This window comes from Hordeum vulgare, chromosome 1H (assembly GCF_904849725.1).
Source record: "Hordeum vulgare subsp. vulgare chromosome 1H, MorexV3_pseudomolecules_assembly, whole genome shotgun sequence".
Lineage (NCBI taxonomy): Eukaryota > Viridiplantae > Streptophyta > Magnoliopsida > Poales > Poaceae > Hordeum > Hordeum vulgare.
In genome coordinates, this window is record NC_058518.1 from 26,647,835 (window position 1) to 26,673,383 (window position 25,549).

The 25,549-nt window shown below is 44.5% G+C and overlaps 1 protein-coding gene across 1 annotated transcript; it reads right to left on the reverse strand.

Annotated features, from left to right (window-relative positions):
- Window positions 1-612: 612 nt before the first annotated feature.
- On the reverse strand, window positions 613-1,804 carry LOC123398381 (protein SENSITIVITY TO RED LIGHT REDUCED 1). Its single transcript, XM_045092888.1, has one exon. The coding sequence runs from the start codon at window positions 1,786-1,788 to the stop codon at window positions 910-912; it is 879 nt and encodes a 292-aa protein (XP_044948823.1). The 5' UTR covers window positions 1,789-1,804; the 3' UTR covers window positions 613-909.
- Window positions 1,805-25,549: the final 23,745 nt, after the last annotated feature.

Consider the following 25,549-nt stretch of genomic DNA (forward strand, 5'->3'; position numbering starts at 1 on the left):
GATGAATAGATCCTGTGGGTTCTTAGGGATTTCTTTTGGTTATGTGAGGGGCAAAGCAATCTGCTTTTACCTTTCTCAATGTTATAAGACAGCAGGCTGCTCAGTGTTAACCTTAGATCATGTGTTATATTTCTCCTTGCATTCTGCAAGCTACAACATATAAAAAATGTCCAACGGAAGAAGCAGCCTTACAGGTTATGTTCTAGGGCAGAGTACCCATTTCCCGTATCAGAAAATCAACCGATAAACCTCACAGGACACTGGAAAATGGGTCACATCCAGTAATGTGGGGACTCAATGTCTAAATTCAGAAAGACAAATGTATGCCGCTTTCGTTCTTGTTTAATGCAAATCAAGATAAAGTAAACTCCAAATTTCGTTAAGATGCCAACTCTGAATCTTGGAATGCATATCTCTAATCAAGTAATACGATCATAGATTTACAGTGTTAAGTGACAACTCTGAATCTTTGAATTTGTCTCCAATCAAGTACTCCCTCCGTATCAAAATATAAGACATCTTTGTCTTATACTCATAGAATTGTCTGAATCTTGGAGTATTTTGGTAGAGACGTAGTAGTATATAATCATAGAATTACAGTGATAAATTTCATTAAGATGCCAACTCTGAATCTTTGAATATAATCTCCAATCAGGCAATACAGTCATAGAGTTACAGTGATAAATTATGCTCAGATGCTAACTCTGAATCTTTGAATATAATCTCCAATCAAGCAATACAATAATAGAATTACAGTGACAAATTATGCTCAGATGCTAACTATGAATCTGTGAATTCATCTCCAATCAAATACTAGTATACAATCACAGAATTGCAGTGATAAATTTTGTGAAGATGCCAACCCAGAATCTCCAAATGCATCTCGAATCAAGTACGTAATACACTGGGTTACAGTGATAATTTCTCGAAGGACAAAGCTTGGGAACTTATCTCCGTCCTCTGGCCGACGTCTTCGTCCACCTCGAAGAAATGCCAGCTCGTCTCGTTGAACGCACGGGCGAACCAGTCCTCATCGTCCACATCCCCGGCGTCGTCGATCCGCTGCTCCCACGCGAACCGCGCTGCCTTGAGAACAAGATTGGCCTTGGCGGCGGGCCCCGAGCGGTTCTCTTCCGCCTGCAGAGCGTACCGCCGGAAGCTGTTGCCGAGCACGCAGACGCGGCGGAGCTGAGCGCGGGGCTCCCAGTTGGCTCCGAGGAGCGCGTCGTAGAGCGACGCCTCGCAGTGGGGCATGTAGAAGAGGGTGGGCTCCTCCACGCGGCGGCCGCACCCGTCGTCGAGGCTCGGGACGGCGAAGCCGAGGGCGACGGCGACGGCGCACTCGACGGCGGAGAGGACGGGGTCGAAGAGGTCGGCCGTGGCGGAGGCGCTCGCGAGGAGGTCCCGGCGGAGGAGGGCGGCGAGCGCGAGCTGGAGGCGCGCGGCCGGGGAGGACTCGAAGCTGCCGACGCCGAGGAGGGAGAGGCGGGAGGGGGCGAGCGAGGCGAGACGGCGACGGAGCGGGGAGTCGGGGAGGAGGAGGCGGCGGTAGAGGCGGGAGGCCTCGATCCGGGAGATCGCGGCGCGGGCGCGGTCGAGGAGGCGGGAGACGCGGGTCGGGTCGAGGGATGGGTCGGAGGGCGACCACGGGATCGGGGTCAACGGGAGCGGCGGCGGGGCGTCGAGGTGGGAGGTGGTGACCGTGGCGTTTCCCCTGCGGCGGCCGCGCCGTCGGACGACGGTCCAGTCGGCAGCAGCTGCGACCGCGACCGCGGCGGCGGCGGCCATGGGTTGGGGGTTGGGCGGACTGGACTGGGTTGGGGGTTGGGGGTCGAGAAGAAGGTGGTGGATGGAGGCCGTCTGATGGCGAGACTGGACGGTCCAGATACTCGAGACGGGCCGATTAGTGTGCGAGGAAAGTCTGATTTAAACTTCGAGGTTGTAGTCTTCGTCCTAAATGAACCTTTCCCTTTCTATCCCTAAAGTTTTTGAAACGAAGACGCTTGGAACGTCCAACTTTAAAGTTATTAAGTATTATAAAACACAAAGTTCAAGATCACTCATAACGACAGTAAAGGTCACTGAGCTAAGCCAAAATAAAGAGACAAGGAAACATAAAATAAATGCACTAGAGCACCAGATCCTTCCTCCCGACGCCATACTAGAACTCCAAAGGTGAAGATCAGCTATGAAGAATGTCGAGCAAGCGAAAGGATGTTGCGGATCCTTTCCATGGTAGCTCCCATGTGCTCAGCATCTCGATGCTTCCCCAACGGTGTCCACATCTGTAGAAACAGATGACATTTAAAAATAACATCAACTGGGTGGAATGGAAAACCTTTTCTCGATTGTAATTTTGTTCCGGAACCTCTAAAGTTTATACTATGTCCTTTGTAATCCCGATCGTTTTCAACCCTAAGCCTTATCGTCATATAATGTCTTATGCTAAAGTGACAATTCCTTCACAATGTAAAGTATGGATCAAGAACCTTATTGAGAATTAGCAACCAACAGTCTTTAGTAATTGAAGCAATTGCAATTTATCATAACATCGAGAAGAGTCAAATGAGAGCTTGTAAAGCAAATCCACATACTCAATCATCTTTTAGTGTTCTACAAATGCTAAAACTCACGTGGTACTCATTAGATCAAAATTTCAGTTGGACATAGAGAAAGATAGGGGCTTATAGTTTCCCCTCCCAACTACTTATTTCAAGGGTAATGTCAACAATAATAATTCATGAGTACTTACTTCCAAGTTGACATATGAGTATAGATCTTTCTCTAGCACATGACGTTAGCCAAGATAATGGCGAAATAAGGAATTGGTGTCGATCACCACGACTCTTTTTATGATAAAAGGTAAAGGTACAAGATAGGCCCTTCGCAGAGGGAAGCAGATGTTGTCATGCGCTTCTGAGGTTTGGATGTGTTCTCTCTTAGTGTGGAGAAACGTCACTTTATATTGCCTCCTGTGATAAAGAACTTTATTATGTAGTATGTCGCTTTTATGTCTTCCTCATCACAGATTCGTACAAAGCTTATTTTCCACACACTAATAGGTCATACATATTTAGGGAGCAATTTTTGTTGCTTGCACCGATGACAACTTACTTGAGGGATCTTATTCAATCCATAGGTAGGTATGGTGGACTCTCATGGCAAAACTGGGTTGAAGGTTTATGGATGCACAAGTAGTATCTCTACTTAGTGCGGAAGTTTTGGCTGATAAGAGGTGAAAGCAAGCGTCACATGCTAAGGGATCTCTAGTCATATAACATTTTTCGGAACCAAGCAAACATAATTCATCTTCCTTGTCCAACATCTACTTCTAAGCATGTAATAGTTTAATGAGTGTTCACAATCATAGATGGTGCCCAAGATGATATAATTATATGGGAACCTCTCTTTCTTTATTACTTCCTGTTAATTGCAACAATGACCAATGTCTACGTTTGTCCACCAGCAACAAGTTTCAATCAACATTCTTCTTATATGTGAAGTCATCACTTCCCATAAGATCATTACATGATCTTTCATGCTATTGTTCATTATTATTCTTTTCTTTAGATCATGGCATGAGGCAAGGCCCTTAACTAAAATACTCTTTATTATATGATTCATGAACTCGATTACATTGGGGGTGACACAAAGCAAAACTCAAGCCTAGAACATACTAAGAGCTTTATTCTACCAGAAAAAAATAAAATCAAAAAGGATCGAACTAAGAAAAAGGTAAAAGCAAAAGATGTGATGGTGATACGATACCGGGGCAAATCCCCCAAGCTTGGCACAAGCCAAGGGGAGTGCCCATACCCGTGCTTAATTGTCTTCCTTCAAAGGTGATGGTGGTGGAGTTGTTGCAATATGGGGTTGATTCTCTGTCTTCCAAGGCATAGGTGCTCCATCATGGAAAGATGATCGAGTCTCCGGAATCCTCAAATCTGCAGCCAACCGTATTGATTTAAATCTATACTCATACTCACAATTTTGGTTCTGCGGGTCATAGATATGGGCTTGGAGGTGATCAATTCTGTCATAGAGCCTGGAGAGGTGCTTCCCGATGACATTGGCATCGATCTTGTGCTTGTTGGTGAACTCCGTGATCATCATGTGGTTGGCTTTGAGTCCGCGTTCCACCATCCCTTGGCACTTGAAGACTTGCTGCTCCATTGCTTCGAGCCTCGCCTCCATGCTTCCGGTCTTCTTGGGCCCCTCAACATCATGGATGTGCATCACCCCCTCATGCATCTCGATAGATTGAGGGTGTTGCGGCACTCCCGCGAGGTAGGGATTGATGACCTTCTCGAAGAACTTGTCCTTCGGAACTTTTGGGGACGTCATAGCAATCTAGATCTGTGTGCACAGTAGCTCGAAACGAAAATAGAGGAGATTTGCGTGATACAAGGATCAGACTTTCCGGGAGAAAATATAATGATTTTTTCCCGAGCAAAAGGAGTACTCTGCAAGAAAACGGAGTCCGGGAGGCATACGAGGTGCCCACAAGCCACCCAGGCCCGACCAGGGGGGTAGGTCGGGCCTGGCAGGCTTGTCGCCTCCTCGTGCGCTTTCCGGACTACTTTAATTTTTTCTATTTTTCTAAAAATTCCAAAACGGAGAAAAAATGCTACTGGAAAAGTTTTGGAGTCGGTTTACTTACCGAATAACATACCTCTTCATTTTCGGAGTCTAAAACAGGCTGATAAATATCCCTTATGTACTCCTCCGGAGTTATGGTATTAATAATATTGCTTTCAACATTTACGGGAGTACATGAGATATAATGCTTGACTCTTTGCCCATTTACAACTCTCGGAAAATTACCTTCCGTGTTGTTGATCTTTATGGCACCGGAACGATATACTTCCTCAACAATGTAAGGACCTTCGCATTTAGAGAGAAGCTTGCCTGCAAAAATCTTGAACGAGAATTGTATAGCAAGACATAATCACCTACATTGAACTCACGTTTCTGTATCCTTTTATCATGCCACCTCTTAACTTTTTCTTTGAACAACTTGTCATTTTCATATGCCTGAGTTCTCCATTCATCGAGTGAGCTAATGTCAAATAACCTCTTCTCACCAGCAAGTTTGAAATCAAAGTTGAGCTCTTTGATTGCCCAATAAGCCTTATGCTCTAGCTCAAGAGGTAAATGACATGCTTTACCGTAAACCATTTTGTATGGAGACATGCCCATGGGATTCTTATAAGCAGTTCTATAAGCCCACAGTGCATCATCAAGCTTCTTAGACCAATTCTTCCTAGACCTATTAACAATCTTTTGCAAAATTAGTTTAATCTCTCTATTACTTAGCTCTACTTGACCACTAGACTGAGGATGATAGGGCGATGCAATTCTATGGTTCACATCATACTTTGTAAGCGTTTTACGGAAAGCACCATGAATAAAATTTGAACCACCATCAGTCATTAGATATCTAGGAACTCCAAATCTAGGGGAAATAACTTATTTAAGCATCCTAATAGAGGTTTTATGATCAGCACTACTAGTTGGGATAGCTTCTACCCACTTAATAACGTAATCAACAGCAACTAGGATATGAGTATATCCGTTGGACTTTGGAAAAGGTCCCATATAATCAAAACCCCAAACATCAAATAGTTCAATGACAAGTGAATAATTCATAGGCATTTCCTGACGTTTACTGATCTTACCTATTCTTTGACATTCATCACAAGACAAGACAAACTTACGGGCATCCTTGAAGAGGGTAGGCCAATAGAAACCGGATTGCAATACCTTGTGTGCAGTTCTATCTCCCGCATGGTGTCCTCCGTAAGCCTCGGAGTGACACTTCTGTAGGATCTGTCCCTGTTCATGCTCAGGTACACAACGTCTAATAACACCATCTAGTCCTTCTTTATAAAGGTGAGGATCATCCCAAAAGTAATGTCTCAAATCAAAGAAGAATTTCTTCTTTTATTGGTATGTGAAACTAGGTGGTATATATTTGGCAACAATATAATTTGCATAATCAGCATACCATGGTACACTACGTGAAGCATTGATGACATTCAATTGCTCATCAGGAAAGCTATCGTCAATAGGTTGTGGGTCATCAAGAACATTCTCTGACCTAGACAAGTTATCTGCTACGGGGTTCTCAGCACCCTTCCTATCAACAACATGCAAATCAAATTCTTGTAGCAAGAGAACCCATCTGATAAGTCTAGGCTTAACATCTTTCTTTTCTATGAGATACTTAATAGAAGCATGATCGGTGTGAATAGTAACCTTGGAATCAATAATGTAAGATCTGAACTTTTCACACGCAAACACGACTGCTAAAAATTCCTTTTCAGTAGTAGCATAGTTTCTTTGGGCATTGTCTAGAGTTTTACTAGCATAATGAATAACATTCAATTTCTTATCAACTCTTTGTCCTAGAACAACACCAAGAGCATAATCACTAGCATCACACATAATTTGAAAAGGTAGGTTCCAATCAGGTGGTTGAACAATAAGTGCAGTTATCAAGGTCTTCTTAAGTATTTCAAATGCTTCCTCACAATCATCGTAAAAAAGGAATATCCTTTTGCAAGAGATTGGTAAGAGGCCTAGAAATCTTAGAGAAGTCTTTAATGAACCTTCTATAGAAACCAGCATGACCAAGGAAACTTCTTATACCTTTAATGTCTGTAGGGCATGGCATTTTCTCGATCGCATCAACCTTAGCCTTATCGACTTCAATACCTCTTTCAGAAATTTTATGTCCTAAGACGATGCCCTCATTAACCATAAAGTGGCACTTCTCCCAATTCAAGACAAGGTTGGTATCCTTACATCTCTGCAAAACTCGATCAAGGTTGCTGAGGCAATCATCAAAAGAAGACCCGTAAACGGAGAAGTCATCCATGAAAACCTCAACAATCATTTCACAAAAGTCAAAGAATATAGCCATCATACATATTTGAAAGGTAGCAGGTGCATTACATAAGCCAAAAGGCAGGAGCAGGGGGAGGAAGAGGGGCTGCGACGAGGAGGAAGGAGAAGGGAGGTGAGAAATGGCAGCGGAGGAGGAGCAAGTCAGGGAGGAGGGAGCGCGGGAAGGGAGGCGTGAGGAGGGAGCCGTCGCTGAGCCCGCCGGCGAGGAGGCCGAGGGACGGGCCGGGCGAGGAGGCCGAGGGAGGAGGCTGAGCTCCACCATATGCATGGGTCGGGTGCACAAGGACGCTCGGGCTCCTCCCGCTTCTCCTCCAGAGGCCTCCTCCTCAGGTCGATGCAGGTCATCCTGGCCATGCCGTGGTCGTCGATGGTGGGGTGGGGGAGGCGGTGGATCGAGATCTGAGGGAGGGAGATGGGGATCGAGGGGAGGGGAGGGCGCCGTCGGGAGGAGGAATGCAATGGGAGGTTAGGGTTTGGGTAGGTGGCTGCGGGTGGATGGATAGATGGATGTGGGATGGAGAGATGGATGGATGGATGGGCGCCATGTCATCGATCCGTGTGACAACAAATTCCACCAATGAGAATACAACTTATACAATTGTATTTTTCTTTTGTTTTTCTTCTACTTTTTCACATGAATAATTCAAAAAAATGATCACATATTATGCACAAGGGTGCATTTTGTAATTTTAAATAATGTTGCATAAGAAAGTTTCCATTTTCTTTGAACGAAAAATTCATTTTCCATTTCTTGAGTGCCCGGAATTAGTTTTTTTGTGAAGGACCTACCATATATTTGTTTTAAAATTGTACCAAATCATTTTTCTAAAATACTAAGCCGTATTTAATGTAAAATTGACAAAACGGTTGGGTGTTAAAAACTTTTATCCACCTCTAGTGAAAAAGACAAAGTGCCGCCGATTCAATAGGAAGCGGGTCAAATTTGAATTAGAGCTGCCTCATAGTTTTCTCATGATTTTTTCCAAAACTTATTTTTAGGTAAAAAAGTATCTATTTAATCAGAGATCCAACAAAAATTTGGCAAGATTCAACCCCTAGCTATGAACGGTCATGCCCGCCCTTTCGACCGCATTTTGAAACGGGTATAACAAATTAAAAAAATCAAAAAAATGTGAAACCTTCGCGTTGCGTCATAATATGTGACCAACTTACTAGGAAAAATAATAAACTTGTAATACGGTGATTATTTTAAAAAATTGTTCTAAAAAATGGGCCATGATGTGTGAAGATTCGTGGCTTTCAAGCCAAATGATCAATCTCATGGCCAGATTCATGGCATAGTTTGTTGAAACGATCTAATATTATGCACAAGGGTGCATGATGGAATGGCAAACAATGTTGATTAAGAAAGTTTCATTTTCCTTGTATGAAAAATTCATTTTTCATTTTTCAAGTGTCCAAAATGAGTTTTTTTGTGAAGGACCTACCATATATTTGTTTCAAAATTGTACCAAATCATTTTTTTAAAATACTAGGCCATATTTAATGTACAATTGACAAAATGGTTGGGTGTTAAAATCTTTTATCAACCACTAGTGAAAAAGAAAAATTGCCGCTGATTTAGTAGGAAGCGGGTCAAATTTGAACTAGAGGTGCCTCATAGTTTTCTCATGATTTTTTCCTAAAATCATTTTTAGGTAAAGAAGTATCTATTTAATCAGAGATCCAACAAAATTTTGGCAAGATTCAACCCCTAGTTATGAACGGTCATGCCCGCCGTTTCGACCGCATTTTGAAACGGGCATAACAAATTAAAAAAAATCAAAAAAATGTGAAACCTTCGCTTTGTGTCATAATATGTGACCAAGTTATCAGGAAAAATAATAAACTTGTAATATGGTGATTATTTTAAAAAAGTGTTCTCAAAAATGTGCTATCATGTGTGAAGATTCATGGCTTTCAAGCCAAATGATTAATCTTACGGTTATATTCATGTCATAGTTTGTTGAAACGATCTAATATTGTGCACAAGGGTGCATATTGGAATGGCAAACAATGTTGATTAAGAAAGTTTCATTTTCCTTGTATGAAAAATTCATTTTCCAATTTTCAAGTGTCCGAAATGAGTTTTTTTTTTGTGAAGGACCTACCATATATTTGTTTCAAAATTGTATCAAATCATTTTTCTAAAATACTAGGCCATATTTAATGTACAATTGACAAAATGGTTGGGTGTTAAAACCTTTTATCCACCTCTAGTGAAAAAGACAAATTGCCGCCGATTCAGTAGGAAGCGGGTCAAATTTGAACTGCAGCTGCATTATAATTTGCCATTTATTTTTCCCAAAAAGCATTTGTAGGTACATCAGTATCTATTTAATAAGAATTACATGGTGTGGTGACTTGACGCCGAGGTTTGTATGGTGGTCGAGGGCCCCACTCCAGAGCGCGTGAACTTGCATGCAAGCCACGTGGTCACCGCATTACCGTTGCGTTGCCACGCATTCTAGGTGGAATAGGCATGTCTGGTGGGTTAGACACTCCCTCGGTAGGTGTCAGGAAGAAGAATACAATAGAAGAATCTCACGAGGAGACCGAACTAAGCTCAAACATGAATTAGCAGCCAAGTGTTTGATTAGCGGTGCGAGTAATGCACATAGACAATGGGCCTAAATTTTGGCTGAGGATGATCATCTACTAAGGAGACTCTCTTGCCAAAATTTTAGCTCAAATGGATGAACCTAGGTGACACTTGCTTTGCAAAGTACCACACTGTGCAGAAATATGGATGTTGAAGTTGGGATCAAATGAATCAATGGATTGAGCTGAAATTTGGTGTATGATGTTAATTAGGGAATATGAAGGCACTGTAATTATTTTATACCATTTGGACATGCCAAAGTGACACTTCCTTCACAAAGTGCTATTCTGAACAGAATAGGAAAATGAATATTGCTGAATTATTTTCGAACTATGGAAGGAAGGGTTTTCACATATTTGAGGAATATATGATCCAAAGTATTTATGAGAATTTTTCGAGAATTTTTGGAATGACAGAATAGTAGGTTGCTTCACAAACTAGACAAAAAATAACACATGGACTTTAAAACTGATGATGTGGCACCTAGTCATAGCTATGACCATCTACATTGGTCGTAATTAGCTACAAATTAGGCAGCGAAACATGGCTATCTGCTTTACGACCTTTTCCAGTAAGGAAGTTACGACCTTTCTGATGAAAAAGGTCGTTAGTTTTTGGGGTTAGGACCCCTCCGGACAGCTTACGACTAATTGGTCTCAAATGGTCGTAGATTTACGACCAATTCTGCAAGTGTCACTGACAGAAGGTCGTTAGTTGACATATTTATTGTAGTGAAGATGATAGGCATCCAAAGAGGATATAATAAGAACTTCCATATTCTAGTGCTTTGATTAGTAAGAGAAGTTCGATTCCTCACAATTAGTTTTGAGATATGGATATGGTAATATTAGAGTTATGTTAGTAGGGTGTTGTGAATGTAGAAATACTTGTGTTGAAGTTAGTGATTCTCGTAGCATGCATGTATGGTGAACCGCTATGTTAGGAAGTCGGAGCATAATTGATTTATTGATTGTCATCCTTTGTGTGGCGGCCGGGATCGCACGATGGTTAACACCTACCAACCCTTCCCCTAGGAGTATGCGTTTAGCACTTTGTTTCGATTACTAATAAAACTTTTGCAATAAGTATATGAGTTCTCCATGACTAATGGGAGTCCATGGTATAGATGCACTTTCACCTTCCACCATTGCTAGCCTCTCTAGTGCCGTGCAACTTTCGCTGGTGCACAAACCCACCATATACCTTCCTCAAAACAGCCACCATACCTACCTATTATGGCATTTTCATAGCCATTCTGAGATATATTGCCATGCAACTCCCACCGTTCCGTCTCATGACTTGTGCCGTCACTTTCATATTGACATTGCATGATCGTAAGAGAGCTAGCGAGTCATACGCTAAGCTAGCTCGTTGCACATCCCGGTACATTGCCGGAGGCATTTCCAATAGAGTCATCATTGTTCTAAGTATTGAGTTGTGAGTAAATAAAAGTGTGATGATCATCATTATTAGAGCATTGTCCCATGTGAGGAAACAAAAAAAAGAGGCCAAAGATGCCCACAAAAAAATGAAAAGAGGCCAAAGAGCCCAAACAAAAAAAGAGAGAAAAAGAGAGAAGGGACAATGCTACTATCTTTTTCCACACTTGTGCTTCAAAATAGCACCATGTTCTTCATGATAGAGAGTCTCTTGTTTAGACACTTCCATATACTAGTGGGAATTTTCATTATATAACTTGGCTTGTATATTCCAATGATGGGCTTCCTGTCACATCCCTGAAACCCTAATCAAGTTAGCATTGTGCTCATATCTTCTTTGCATTGCATCCAAGAAAATTTCAACAAGAACAAAGCAAGTGGTGAAGGAAAACTCAAAAACCCTAGCCACTTCTCAAATTCAAAGGAATTATAAACTTGTTCAAATCAATGAACCCAAAATGGCCTCAAGAAAAGTTCAACTTTTCTGATAATTCTCGAAAGCAATTAAGCAATGAAGAAAACCATTTTCTTAATATATTTGGAATTTTAAATAAATGCAAAAGACTACTAGTTTCAAGTTTTAAATTTGAATTCAAAAATATATAGTTTCCAAAAATGCTAAAAACTTTATGGGTGATTGGAAATATTCTAACTAACACCCCAACAGTTTTCAAACTAATTCTAGTTTGCTTTTGAAGCCAAAATAAATGGAAAGCAATGTCAGTAATTAAAACAGAAACAAAATAGGAAAAAAAGTGAGGGAAAACTTACGTGTCGCCCTGAGGAGGCCCAGCCCACCAGGGGCAGGGTCGTCTTCTTCCTCTGCCTTTTGGCAGAGGAGAGATCGACCACGGCGGCCTCCTCCACCTCCAGCTTCGCCGTGGCGACCTCCGGTGCCCCCCAGGACAACGCGACAGCGGGGATATCCTTCCCGAGCGCGTCCCTATCCGTTCCCGTGACCATTCCTCCCCTCCTCTCGGGTTCTCTCCTCCCTCCTCCTGCCGCCATTGCCAAGAGCTCGAGCTCGAGCTGCCGTGCCCCTAGCCACAGGATCTTCCTCCCGAGTGTCCCATCCTCTCCGCAACGACGAGCCCGACACGCACGTCGATGAAACTATCCTCCCCGAGCCTTGCAACGCCTCCAGTGCCGTCGTCTTCAACCTTAGGCCGCCGACAAATCGACGATGGATCACCGGCTACAACCCCTCCCCGAGCAGTCTGAGCCCAGCTTCACCTCCACCGTGAGCCTGCAATCATTTCCCCTCTTCTTCCCCTCGGTTTTGTGCCCCCTAGCCACTAGACCGACGAGCCCGAGCACCGGCCGTCGCCTCCGCTCGTCGCCGGTGACCTCCGGTCCTCCCGAGCCCTCCCTGAGGCCAATGCTGGATGAGGCCGAGCCTGGGGATCCTCCCAGTGCTCTCGGCTCCCGATTTCGAGCACTACAGCCATCTCCGGCGACACTCCGGCACAAATCCGCCGCGGGTTTGGTCGCCACCGGTCAGTCTTCGGCAGGGGATGACCTGGCCTCCCTAATCCGCCGTTGAAATCACTAAGCACTCGCTAACAGTGGGCCCCAGGCCAAGTCAAACACAATCAGGGGCTGGTCAGCGCGGGATTATCCCTGTGAGGATGACCAGTGGGTCCCCCCTGTCGGGTTTGACCTGATCAGGTCAGCCGACGGCTGACGCCATGATGACGTGGGGCTGACGCAATAAATGGATTTTTGATTTAAAAGAATTCCAGAAAAATGCCAAAAACTTCTAAAAATCATAGAAATTAATGTGTAACTCCAACGAAAATAATTTATATATGAAAAAGTATCAGAAAAATCCAAGGAATCTGAATATGTCATTTGCAAACAAGTTTGAAAATGTTACCGGACCCAAACATATAGAATAATGAATAAGTTAAATGTTATAAATACTTTGGAGATGGAATTTGGAAATCATTTGAATTCCACTTCAAATGATATGGTCAAACATTGTTCAATCACAAACCAGCAACTTAACATGTCATTTCCATGCATGTAAAATAACAAGTAGATCTGAGCATCTGGTCGAATCAATTAAAATGGCATTCGAGAATACCTCGTTTAAAGTGATATTTGAGTTTAATTCAAATAAACTTCAAACCTAATAAATGTTAGCTATAATAGTATACCACCTTGCATCCTCATGCCATGCTCATGCATCATATTGTTGCACATGATTGTTATTGATTGTTGTCATTCCTTTCAGTAGGCTCCGCTCCTCCTGATTCCTCCGAATATCCGACTGACGGATATTGTCCCTCCTGTGAGTAACAAGGCAAGCAACCATTTTGATCATCCCGATAAATCCCATGTTCTCGCTCCCGCACTTACTTATTGCATTAGGATCAAATGCTCAAATGCTGGCTTGTAACTGAATGACTGTTATGATGGGTCGTGAGACCCCTACTGTGTAATATTATATGTGTGTCTCTTCCGAGCCTTTTAAATGAAGCTTGTATGTTTATGGTTATGTTGTGATGCCATCGATGTATCTATACATATCGGTATGCCATGCGTACGTGTGTCGTACTTGATATGTATGGGGTTCGATTACCTAGCCGTAGACTTTAGTAGCATTCTTTACAGGGAAATGCCCCTTTGTGATCCAACGAGCCATGGTAGCTCGCTACTGCTCCGGACACATTGGTTGACCGACATGTGTCCTTCTTAGCTGCTGTGTCTGTCCCCTTTGGGGAAATGTCACGCGATGTAATGGAGTCCTTGTAGCTTGCTACGACTCGTCTACATTCGCTGGTGAGCAACACCTGCTTTGCTGGGTCGTGTATGCCTGTTCCTGTGCGGAACTGCCACTTTGGTTTATGACTAGACATGTCGATCCGGGTTCTTTGTCATTGGATTGCTAGCGACACAATTGCATACGCGAGTCAAAAGGCGCAAACGGTCCCGGCTAAGGTAAGGCTGCAGCCGTGGGGTTAACCATGCGTGAGACCGCAAAGAGATGCGATGTGTTACAGGCTGGGTTCCTATGGCTTAGGATCGGGGTCCTGACAGCGTTGGTATCAGAGCCTGACTGACTGTAGGACTACTAAGCCAAACTTGTCGAAGTTGAGTCTAGAATTGCTTAGTTATATATAAGGGAATTGTTTGTGGAAGGGAACGTAAGACTCTTGTTCTCTTCTCAAGTTATTCTATTCTGGTCATCCTCGTCTTTTCTGCAGGAATTAAGGACTAGGTTACTCATCTTCTTCTAGGCTCGTGTTTCTGATCGGTAGATTATAGGATTACGGGTCGAGAGATATTTGGTTTCTTTCATCCCTAGGAAAAAGGAAGTAAGTTTGATGATCAGAGAATTGAACTTGATAGTTGAGTGGTTACGCTATTCTATTTTTGGGTTGTCTCAAAATTGTTTTTGAGCATTTATAGCCGTTATGCTGCCCAATTTTGCATTCAGAGCTCTAATGCTATTGCATTATTCTCTATTTTCATATGCCTGGTCGTCCTTCTCGCCAGGTGGTACGCCTGACCAGGTGCATTGATGTGCCGGGTCATACGGCCATGCTGGTCAGGGTGATGTCGGTGTGCGGTTACCGCTGGTACCCAGAGTACATAGTGGAGGAACAATACCGAGACTTCAACCAGAGCCAGTACATCTGCACTGTTAGGGTATTTCCAGACTACCCTGGAGCTGAGGAGCCAATCCATTGGTCCTATGGGTTGGGAGTCACTGTTGACATGGCAGTACAAGATGCTGCCTATTCAATGCTGACCATTATGAGGGCGAGACATGCACTGCTGCAGAATTCAGAGTTCTGCTATGTTCCTGCCTCTCAGCCTGGTGTAGAGGGATACCTCAGCGGAGTCTATTTTTATTCCTCTATGGAGGATCCGCTACTGCAGTCCATTGATGAGATGCTAGAGAATAGAGACAGGGATGCTCGTGCTCTCAGCATGGAGCTTTATGCCACACATGCCCGTTTGTGGACGGCTTTGACGCAGCTGACACCGGTAGTCCAGATAGGGTACGGAGATATGGAGATGCTGAACCCTGTTAGGACCCATCTTCCGGCCCATGTTGACTGGCCCGCTATAGGAGGAGTCACCCCTCTTCGGGGACCCCTACTACCACCAGTCAGGGGACCAAGGCCATATCCGTGTCCTTATGGATCCCAGGGATCTCAGGACAGAGTGTTTCCTGATCCGCAGGTTGAGCTTCCAGGCCATGGAGGCAATCTTTATGAGATGTTCTATGTGGATGCCTGAGCCATGAGTGGAAGGATAGTATGGTAGTAGTTGTACGTTCACAGTCCCGTGTGACTTGTGAAGTATGCTTGTGATGTGAAATGAATTCCGGAGGCCTAGATAAATAATGTATAGGAAGCTTGTAAGCCTCTGATGAGTAGTTTCATAATTTTAGTAGTTTGCTCCTCGGTTAAGGTTGTACTGAACTATGTAAGGGTGTGTATGAACCATGGTGTATATATAGCAGTTGCTTGTTACCATGTTGTTCGGATATTCATTTCCGCATTCCATGTGTTCAGTGAATTCTTAATCCATAGCTAGTATTGATAATTATATTGGTCTAAGCTGTGAGTTTGTTTGTCAGGATGGTGTTCACCAGGTTGAACCGTGCCCCTTCTCATGAGCAAGGCGAGGGTAGTCAAGCGTCGCAGGAAGACCTGCCTCACCCGCCCTCTCTGGCGGAAGTGATGCTTGAGGCAGAGAGAAACAAAAGGGAGACCAACCGACTGTTAGAGCGTATTGAGCAGAATACGGCTCGTCAGCCTAGGAATGCTGCAGTGTCCCTCAATGACTTTGTGAAGCTGAATCCTCCAAAGTTCCATCACTCCGTCGATCCCCTCGACGCTGATGACTGGCTGTGCAGTATCTCACGTAAGATTCGCTCTGCGAATGTTGCTGAGGCTGACAAGGTGACCTTCGCGGCGTATTTTCTGGAAGGACCCGCCAATCTGTGGTGGGAGAACTTTGAAGCTATGCATCCTGCTGAACCAGCAGCCACATGGGCAGACTTCAGTGCAGCCTTCCGTCTGCACCATATTCAAGAGGGCCTGATGGACAGAAAGAGAGAGGAGTTCTGTGCATTCACCGAGGGAAAGTTGACCGTGGATGCCTATAGCCGCGAGTTCGATATCCTCGCACGCTATGCAACACAGGAGGTGTCTATTGACTCCAAGAAGCAAGCAAGATTTCGTAAGGGTCTGAGCCCTGAGCTTCGTCGTGATCTGCGCCTCCACGAGTGTGCAAGCTCCAAGCCCTGGTCAACAAGGCGATCAGTGCCGAGACTGGTCATACCGACTTTGAAGCCACAAGGAAGCACTCCCGTGACTTTGGCTCGTCATCTGGCTCCGCGTTTCCAAAACGCAGGCTGTGGGTTCCAAACAGTTCTCTGCCACCAAGATACACTCCGAGGCCATCCTACGTGGCGCCCCAGACGAATCAGACCAACCCTCCAGCAAAAACCTATGGTGGTCCAGCTAGCAATGCTGCACCACGTGGCAACAAAGTGATATGCTACAAGTGTGGGGAACCAGGGCACTATTCCCGTGAGTGTCCTCAGAATGTGGGTGCCAAGCAACCCGGTAAGTCCGTCGGGGCAAGGCAAGTCGGGCAAGGCTTACTATGTGAAGCCAACTCCTGCACGTGGCCGTGTGAACTATGTCTCAGCAGAAGAAGCTGCAAAGGATCCCGACGTCATACTGGGTACGCTTCTTGTTAATCATCACCCAACGTCTGTTCTATTTGACACTAGGTCTTCTCATTCCTTCATTTCAGAAAGTTATGCACAGTTGCATAACCTGTCTTTTTGTGATATGGCAATTCCATTGGTTGTTCAAACTCCTGGTAGTAAATGGCAAACCTCTAGGATAACCTATGACAATGAAATTCTAGTAGACAGGCTAGTTTTTCTAGCCTCATTGATAGCCCTGAAATCTTCGGATATTAATATCATCTTGGGTATGGACTGGATGTCAGCTCATTATGCCAAGATTGATACTCATACTAGAAATGTTCAGCTTACCCATCCCTCGGGTGAGATAGTCAATGTCTCCACTCGAGTTGCCAAATGCCAACTCTATTCCCTCAATGCCAACCCTCTTCCGGAACTTGAAGACATTCCGATAGTCCGTGACTTTCCGGATGTTTTTCCAGAGAAACTGCCAGGAATTCCACCTGACAGAGATGTAGAGTTCGTAATAGATCTTGTTCCTGGAACTGTTCCAATAGCCAGAATACCATATAAGATGGCACCCTTGGAGCTAGCCGAACTTAAGAAGCAACTAGATGAGGCCTTGAATAAAGGTTTCATTCGTCCTAGCTCTTCTCCTTGGGCTTGCCCCGTCCTATTCGTCAAGAAGAAAGACGGAACGGATCGGATGGTTGTAGATTACCGACCAGATAATCTGGTCACCATAAAGAACAAGTATCCGCTCCCCAGGATCAACGACCTGTACGATCAACTCGCTGGATCCTCAGTCTTCTCCAAAATGGATTTGAGGTTGGGATACCATCAAATCAAGATCAAGAACGGGGACATTCCAAAAACGGCTTTTGTTACTCGTTATGGCCAATACGAGTACACCATCATGTCCTTCAGTTTAACCAATGCCCCAGCCACCTTCTCTCGTCTGATGAATTCAATCTTCATGGAGTATTTGGATAAATTCGTCGTGGTATATCTCGATGATATTCTCATCTACTCAAAGAACGAACAGGAACATGCCGAGCATCTAAGGCTGGTATTGATGAAACTTCGAGAGCATCGCCTTTATGCCAAGTTTTCAAAATGTGAATTTTGGTTACCAGAAGTGACCTATCTAGGTCACGTAATCTCTGGTAAGGGTATTGCTATCAATCCCGAGAGAGTTCAAGCCGTCCTTGATTGGACTCAACCTGAATTGGTTAAGCAAGTTAGGAGTTTTCTTGGTCTAGCGAGCTATTGTCACCGCTTTGTCGAGAATTTCTCCAAGGTTGCAAAGCCTCTAACTAAACTCCTCAAGAAGGATAAAAAGTTCGAGTGGACACCACACTGTGAGCATAGTTTTCAGGAATTGAAAAGACGCCTGACTTCCGCACCTGTGTTGCTACCACCAGATTTTTCTAAGGACTTCGTTATCTATTGCGACGCCTCGCGACAAGGATTAGGTTGCATTCTCATGCAAGATCGTCATGTGATTGCATACGCATCTCGACAGTTGCGTACACATGAGGATAATTATCCCACACATGATCTTGAGCTTGCAGCTGTGGTCCATGCACTAAAAACCTGGCGACATTACCTTCTTGGTAATCGTTGCGAAATATTCACTGATCACCAAAGTCTAAAGTATACCTTCACCCAGCCGAATTTGAATCTCAGGCAAAGATGGCGGGTTGAGTTGATATCGGATTATGACTTAGGGATAACTTACACCCCGGGGAAGGCCAATGTTATGGCTGATGCACTAAGTCGCAAATCTTATTGTAACAATTTGATGCTACAACAAGGTCAACCACATCTCTCTGAGGAATTTCGGAAGTTAAATCTCCATATTGTTTCTCAAGGATTCCTCTCTACCCTGGTGTCGAAGCCTACTCTTAGGGATCAAATCATAGCCGTGCAGGCTTATGATAAGGGTATATCCCGGATCAAGGAGAATGTTGCTAGCGGTAACGCTAGGGATTTCTCCATCAATGAGAAAGGTGTTGTGTTCTTTCAGAACCGTTTAGTGGTTCCTAAGAGCAAACGTCAGCGGCAATTGATCCTTAAAGAGGCTCATGATTATCCTCTCACCATTCATCCCGGTAGTACTAAGATGTATCAGGACCTACGCCAGAGGTTCTGGTGGACTAGGATGAAGAGAGAAATTGTTGAGTTCGTTGCTAACTGCGACGTTTGTCGTCGAGTTAAGGCGGAACATCAAAGGCCTGTTGGCACCCTTCAACCTTTAGCTATTCCTGAATGGAAATGGGATAAAGTTAGTATGGATTTCATTACCGGATTTCCCAAGACCAAGAAAGGAAATAATGCTATCTTTGTGGTCATTGACTGTCTCTCCAAAGTAGCTCATTTTCTTCCAGTTCGTGAGAGTATAACAGCTAGCCAGTTAGCAGAGTTATATGTCTCTCGAATAGTGTCTCTTCATGGTGTTCCCCTGGAGATTAACTCAGACCGTGGGAGTATCTTTACTTCTCACTTCTGGGAAAGTTTTCAGAATGCTATGGGGACTCACTTATCTTTTAGCACTGCTTTCCATCCTCAATCAAGTGGTCAAGTAGAAAGAGTGAATCAAATCCTAGAAGATATGCTCCGAGCTTGTGTTATATCGTTCGGTATGAATTGGGAGAAGTGCCTTCCATTCGCCGAATTTGCTTATAACAATAGTTATCAATCAAGCTTGGGCAAAGCTCCTTTTGAAGTTCTCTATGGACGAAGATGTCGAACACCTCTTAATTGGTCAGAAACCGGAGAGACGCAACTCTTTGGCCCAGATATGATCCAGGATGCAGAAGAGCAGGTTCGCATTATTCGTGAAAAGTTGAAAACAGCCCAGTGTTGTCAAAAGAGCCAATATGATCGTCATCATAAGGCTGTGACCTTTGAAGTTGACGAGAAGGCTTACCTTCGGGTTACACCTTTGAAGGGTACCCATCTATTCGGTATCAAGGGAAAGTTGGCTCCTCGTTACATTGGTCCTTTTCGCATTCTTGCCAAACGAGGAGAAGTTGCCTACCAGTTGGAACTTCCTCCGCATCTTTCCAAGGTTCATGATGTCTTCCACGTCTCGCAACTCAAGCGTTGCTTTTTGGATCCTATCCGTGAAGTGGACCACAAAACGCTTGATCTCCAAGATAATCTCTCGTACCGAGAATACCCCGTGCGTATTCTTGATCAAGCTGAGCGTACCACTCGACGTCGAAACCTCAAGTTTCTTAAAGTTCAATGGTCAAATCATTCTGAAAAGGAGGCAACTTGGGAAAGAGAGGATCGTCTCCGACATGAGTATCCTGCGTTATTCCCGATGACTTCTAAATCTCGGGACGAGATTCTTTTGAGTGGGGGTGAGTTGTCACATCCCTGAAACCCTAACCAAGTTAGCATTGTGCTCATATCTTCTTTGCATTGCATCCAAGAAAATTTCAACAAGAACAAAGCAAGTGGTGAAGGAAAACTCAAAAACCCTAGCCACTTCTCAAATTCAAAGGAATTATAAACTTGTTCAAATCAATGAACCCAAAATGGCCTCAAGAAAAGTTCAACTTTTCTGATAATTCTCGAAAGCAATTAAGCAATGAAGAAAACCATTTTCTTAATATATTTGGCATTTTAAATAAATGCAAAAGACTACTAGTTTCAAGTTTTAAATTTGAATTCAAAAATATATAGTTTCCAAAAATGCTAAAAACTTTATGGGTGATTGGAAATATTCCAACTAACACCCGAGCAGTTTTCAAACTAATTTTAGTTTGCTTTTGAAGACAAAATAAATGGAAAGCAATGTCAGTAATTAAAACAGAAACAAAATAGGAAAAAAGTGAGGGAAAACTTACGTGTCGCCCTGAGGAGGCCCAGCCCACCAGGGGCAGGGTCGTCTTCTTCCTCTGCCTTTTGGCAGAGGAGAGATCGACCACGGCGGCCTCCTCCACCTCCAGCTTCGCCGTGGCGACCTCCGGTGCCCCCAGGACAACGCGACAGCGGGGATATCCTTCCCGAGCGCGTCCCTATCCGTTCCCGTGACCATTCCTCCCCTCCTCTCGGGTTCTCTCCTCCCTCCTCCTGCCGCCATTGCCAAGATCTCGAGCTCGAGCTGCCGTGCCCCTAGCCACAGGATCTTCCTCCCGAGTGTCCCATCCTCTCCGCAACGACGAGCCCGACACGCACGTCGATGAAATCATCCTCCCCGAGCCCTGCAACGCCTCCAGTGCCGTCGTCTTCAACCTTCGGCCGCCGACAAATCGACGATGGATCACCGGCTACAGCCCCTCCCCGAGCAGTCTAAGCCCAGCTTCACCTCCACCGTGAGCCTGCAATCATTTCCCCTCTTCTTCCCCTCGGTTTTGTGCCCCCTAGCCACTGGATCGACGAGCCCGAGCACCGGCCGTCGCCTCCGCTCGTCGCCGGTGACCTCCGGTCCTCTCGAGCCCTCCCTGAGGCCAGTGCTGGATGAGGCCGAGCCTGGGGATCCTCCCAGTGCTCTCGGCTCCCGATTTCGAGCACTACAGCCATCTCCGGCGACACTCCGGCACAAATCCGCCGCGGGTTTGGTCGCCACTGGTCAGTCTTCGGCAGGGGATGACCTGGCCTCTCTAATCCGCCGTTGAAATCACTAAGCACTCGCTGACAGTGGGCCCCAGGCCAAGTCAAACACAATCAGGGGCTGGTCAGCGCGGGATTATCCCTGTGAGGATGACCAGTGGGTCCCCCCTGTCGGGTTTGACCTGATCAGGTCAGCCGACGGCTGACGCCATGATGACGTGGGGCTGACGCAATAAATGGATTTCTGATTTAAAAGAATTCCAGAAAAATGCCAAAAACTTCTAAAAATCATAGAAATTAATGTGTAACTCCAATGAAAATAATTTATATATGAAAAAGTATCAGAAAAATCCAAGGAATCTGAATATGTCATTTGCAAACATGTTTCAAAATGTTACCGGACCCAAACATATAGAATAATGAATAAGTTAAATGTTATAAATACTTTGGAGATGGAATTTGGAAATCATTTGAATTCCACTTCAAATGATATGGTCAAACATTGTTCAATCACAAACCAGCAACTTAACATGTCATTTCCATGCATGTAAAATAACAAGTAGATCTGAGCATCTGGTCGAATCAATTAAAATGGCATTCGAGAATACCTCGTTTAAAGTGATATTTGAGTTTAATTCAAATAAACTTCAAACCTAATAAATGTTAGCTATAATAGTATACCACCTTGCATCCTCATGCCATGCTCATGCATCATATTGTTGCACATGATTGTTATTGATTGTTGTCATTCCTTTCGGTAGGCTCCGCTCCTCCGGATTCCTCCGAATATCCGACTGACGGATATTGTCCCTCCTGTGAGCAACAAGGCAAGCAACCATTTTGATCATCCCGATAAATCCCATGTTCTCGCTCCCGCACTTACTTATTGCATTAGGATCAAATGCTCAAATGCTTTTGCCACGTTAGCTGAACCCACTTCCTTTGCATGACCTGTCTTTGTCACAGTAAATAGCTGAACCTTGCAACCTAGCATACCTGGTAGATGCTTGAGCTATGATGTGCCTTATCCTGCTATGAATGCTATGCTTAGAGTTGTGTATGGTCTGTCATCTGGGAGATGAACAGAATTGTTAGAATGCGTTTAGTAAGTAAAGGTTATGTGTTGAACCTGATTTGGTAAAGGTACCGGTGAAAGGCTATGTACGAGTACATGGCAGGTTGTTTCATTGGAACCGTCCTTAGGAACTGAGTTTCGTGTATGTAATCCAAGACTAGATACTACCACACGTTGGGATACTTAATTGACCCTCTCGACTTATTAATCGCTTAGTACTCGGTCCAGGAGTTGCAAGTAGTTTCTGGTGTTTATAGTCATGCCGGAGGCCGTGCATAGTGCTGACCTGAGAGGTGGGCTGTGATGCGGTAGGCAGTGGCATGGTGTACCAAGTGGCACCCGGATGGTGGGCTTGGGAACCGTGCGCACATCGTTTGGGGCCGTGGCGGAAACCTCGGCCGGACTTCCGTGCGGGTTACCCTCAGATAGGCGATAAACCTGGACTAAGTATTAGGGTGATTAACGGTCGTGGCCGACTCCCTCGCTGGGCTTCCGCTTGAAGGTTGCCGAGGTGCATGACGTGCACATGGCGATAAGTGGCGAGAGCGTGTGTGAAGAAGTACACCCCTGCAGGGTTATGAACTATTCGAATAGTCGCGTCCGCGGATATGGACTACTTGGAAACATATGTTGTTCATAGATAACTTCAATGGCTGCTCATAAAATTGTCAAGATAAGCGTGAGTGTCGTGGACGACATTTCCGTATGGAGACGGAATGATTCCACGATAGAGTATTGTTGTGGTGTTAGTGGACTCGTGTGCGAGAAATCAAGTTGTCAAAAATTGTTTTAAACTGCAAGTTGTCTAGCCACGAGTCAAATGCTGGCTTTCCGCATGAAACCCCACAATTCCTTATTGATACATTGCATGAGTAGATAGTTATCCTAAAGTCTTGCTGAGTACCTCCGTACTCATGTTTGCTTAATAATTGTTGCAGAGGTTGTTAATGACCCTAACAGAGGGTTCTTCCTAGACATCGACGACGACGAGTAGCTGGTGTCCCAGCTACGATCTGGCCCTAGGTTGGGTCTGTAGTATAGTCACGCCATGTGCCTTCTAGTTTCACCTCTCTGTACTCAGACTGTTTAATCACTTCCGCTGGCTTGTAACTGAATGACTGTTATGATGGGTCGTGAGACCCCTACTGTGTAATATTATATGTGTGTCTCTTCCGAGCCTTTTAAATAAAGCTTGTATGTTTATGGTTATGTTGTGATGCCATCGATGTATCTATACATATCGGTATGCCATGCGTACGTGTGTCGTACTTGATATGTATGGGGTTCGATTACCTAGCCGTAGACTTTAGTAGCATTCTTTACAGGGAAATGCCCCTTTGTGATCCAACGAGCCATGGTAGCTCGCTACTGCTCCGGACACATTGGTTGACCGGCATGTGTCCTTCTTAGCTGCTGTGTCTGTCCCCTTTGGGGAAATGTCACGCGATGTAATGGAGTCCTTGTAGCTTGCTACGACTCGTCTACATTCGCTGGTGAGCAACACCTGCTTTGCTGGGTCGTGTATGCCTGTTCCTGTGCGGAACTGCCACTTTGGTTTATGACTAGACATGTCGATCCGGGTTCTTTGTCATTGGATTGCTAGCGACACAATTGCATACGCGAGTCAAAAGGCGCAAACGGTCCTGGCTAAGGTAAGGCTGCAGCCGTGGGGTTAACCGTGCGTGAGACTGCAAAGAGATGTGATGTGTTACAGGCTGGGTTCCTATGGCTTAGGATCGGGGTCCCGACACTTCCTCGAAATTGCCCTAGGTCTTCGTGAGCAAGCAAGTTGGGTGCACACCCACTAGTTTTTCTTTTGAGCTTTCACACACTTATAGCTCTCGTGAATCCATTGCTTGGCAATCCCTACTCATTCACATTGATATCTATTGATGGGCATCTCCATAGCCCATTAATACGCCAAGCCAATGTGACCATCTCCTCCTTTTTGCCTCACAACCTCCACCACACTCTATTCCACCTATAGTGCTATATCCATGGCTCACGCTCATGTATTGCGTGAGAGTTGAAACTTTTTAAGAAATTAAGAGTGCGAAAACAATTACTTGGCCAATACCGGGGTTGTGCATGATTTAAATTCGCTGTGTGGGGATGATGGAGCATAGCCAGACTATATGATTTTGTAGGGATAACTTTCTTTGGCCTTGTTATTTCAAAAGTTCATGATTACTTTGCTAGTTTGCTTGAAGTATTATTGTTTTCATGTCAATAGTAAACTATTGTTTTGAATCTTACGGATTTGAACATTCATGCCACAAGAAAGAAGTTACAAAGGACAAATATGTTAGGTAGCATTCCACATCAAAAATTTCAGTCTTTATCGCTTCCTTACTCAAGGACAACCAGGAGTTAAGCTTGGGGATACTTGATACGTCTCCAACGTATCTATAATTTTTGATGGTTCCATGCTATTATCTTGTCAACTTTGGATGTTTTGTATGCATGAATATGCTATTCTATATCTTTTTTGGGACTAACGTATTAACTCAGTGCCAAGTGCCAGTTTCTGGTTTTCCGTGTTCTTAACCTTTTTCAGAGGAGAATATTAAACAGAGTCCAAATGGAATAAAACCTGCGGAATGATTTTTTCCATAACAGAAGATACGCACGAGACTTGAGAACCAAGGCACGGGACCTCATGGGAGGTCACAAGCCCCCTAGCCCCGGCCTGGGGGGGCCTAGCAGGCTTGTGGGCCCCCCGTGGCTCCTCTACACTACATCTTCCGCCTATAAATTCTCTAAAAATCCAAAACCACCAGAGGGAGCCACGAAAATACTTTTCCGCCACCGCAAGCTTCTGTCTCCGCAAGATCCCATCTGGGTACCGTTCTGGTGCCCTGCCGGAGGGAGGATTCAGACATGGAGGGCTTCTTCATCAACACCATTTCCTCTCCGATGATGCGTGAGTAGTTCACCACAGACCTTCGGGTCCATAGCTAGTAGCTAGATGGCTTCTTCTCTCTCTTGGATCTTCAATACAAAGTTCTCCATGATCTTCATGGAGATCTATCCGATGTAACTTCCTTTTGCGGTATGTTTATCGAGATCCGATGAATTGTGGATTTATGATCAGATTATCTATGAATATTATTTGAGTCTCCTCTGATCTCTTATATGCATGATTTCGTATGCTTGTAATTCTTTCGAGTTGTGGGTTTCATTTGGCCAACTTGATCTATAATTATTGCAATGGGAGAAGTGCTTGGTTTCGGGTTCATACCGTGCGGTGTCCTCACCTAGTGACAGAAGGGGTAGCAAGG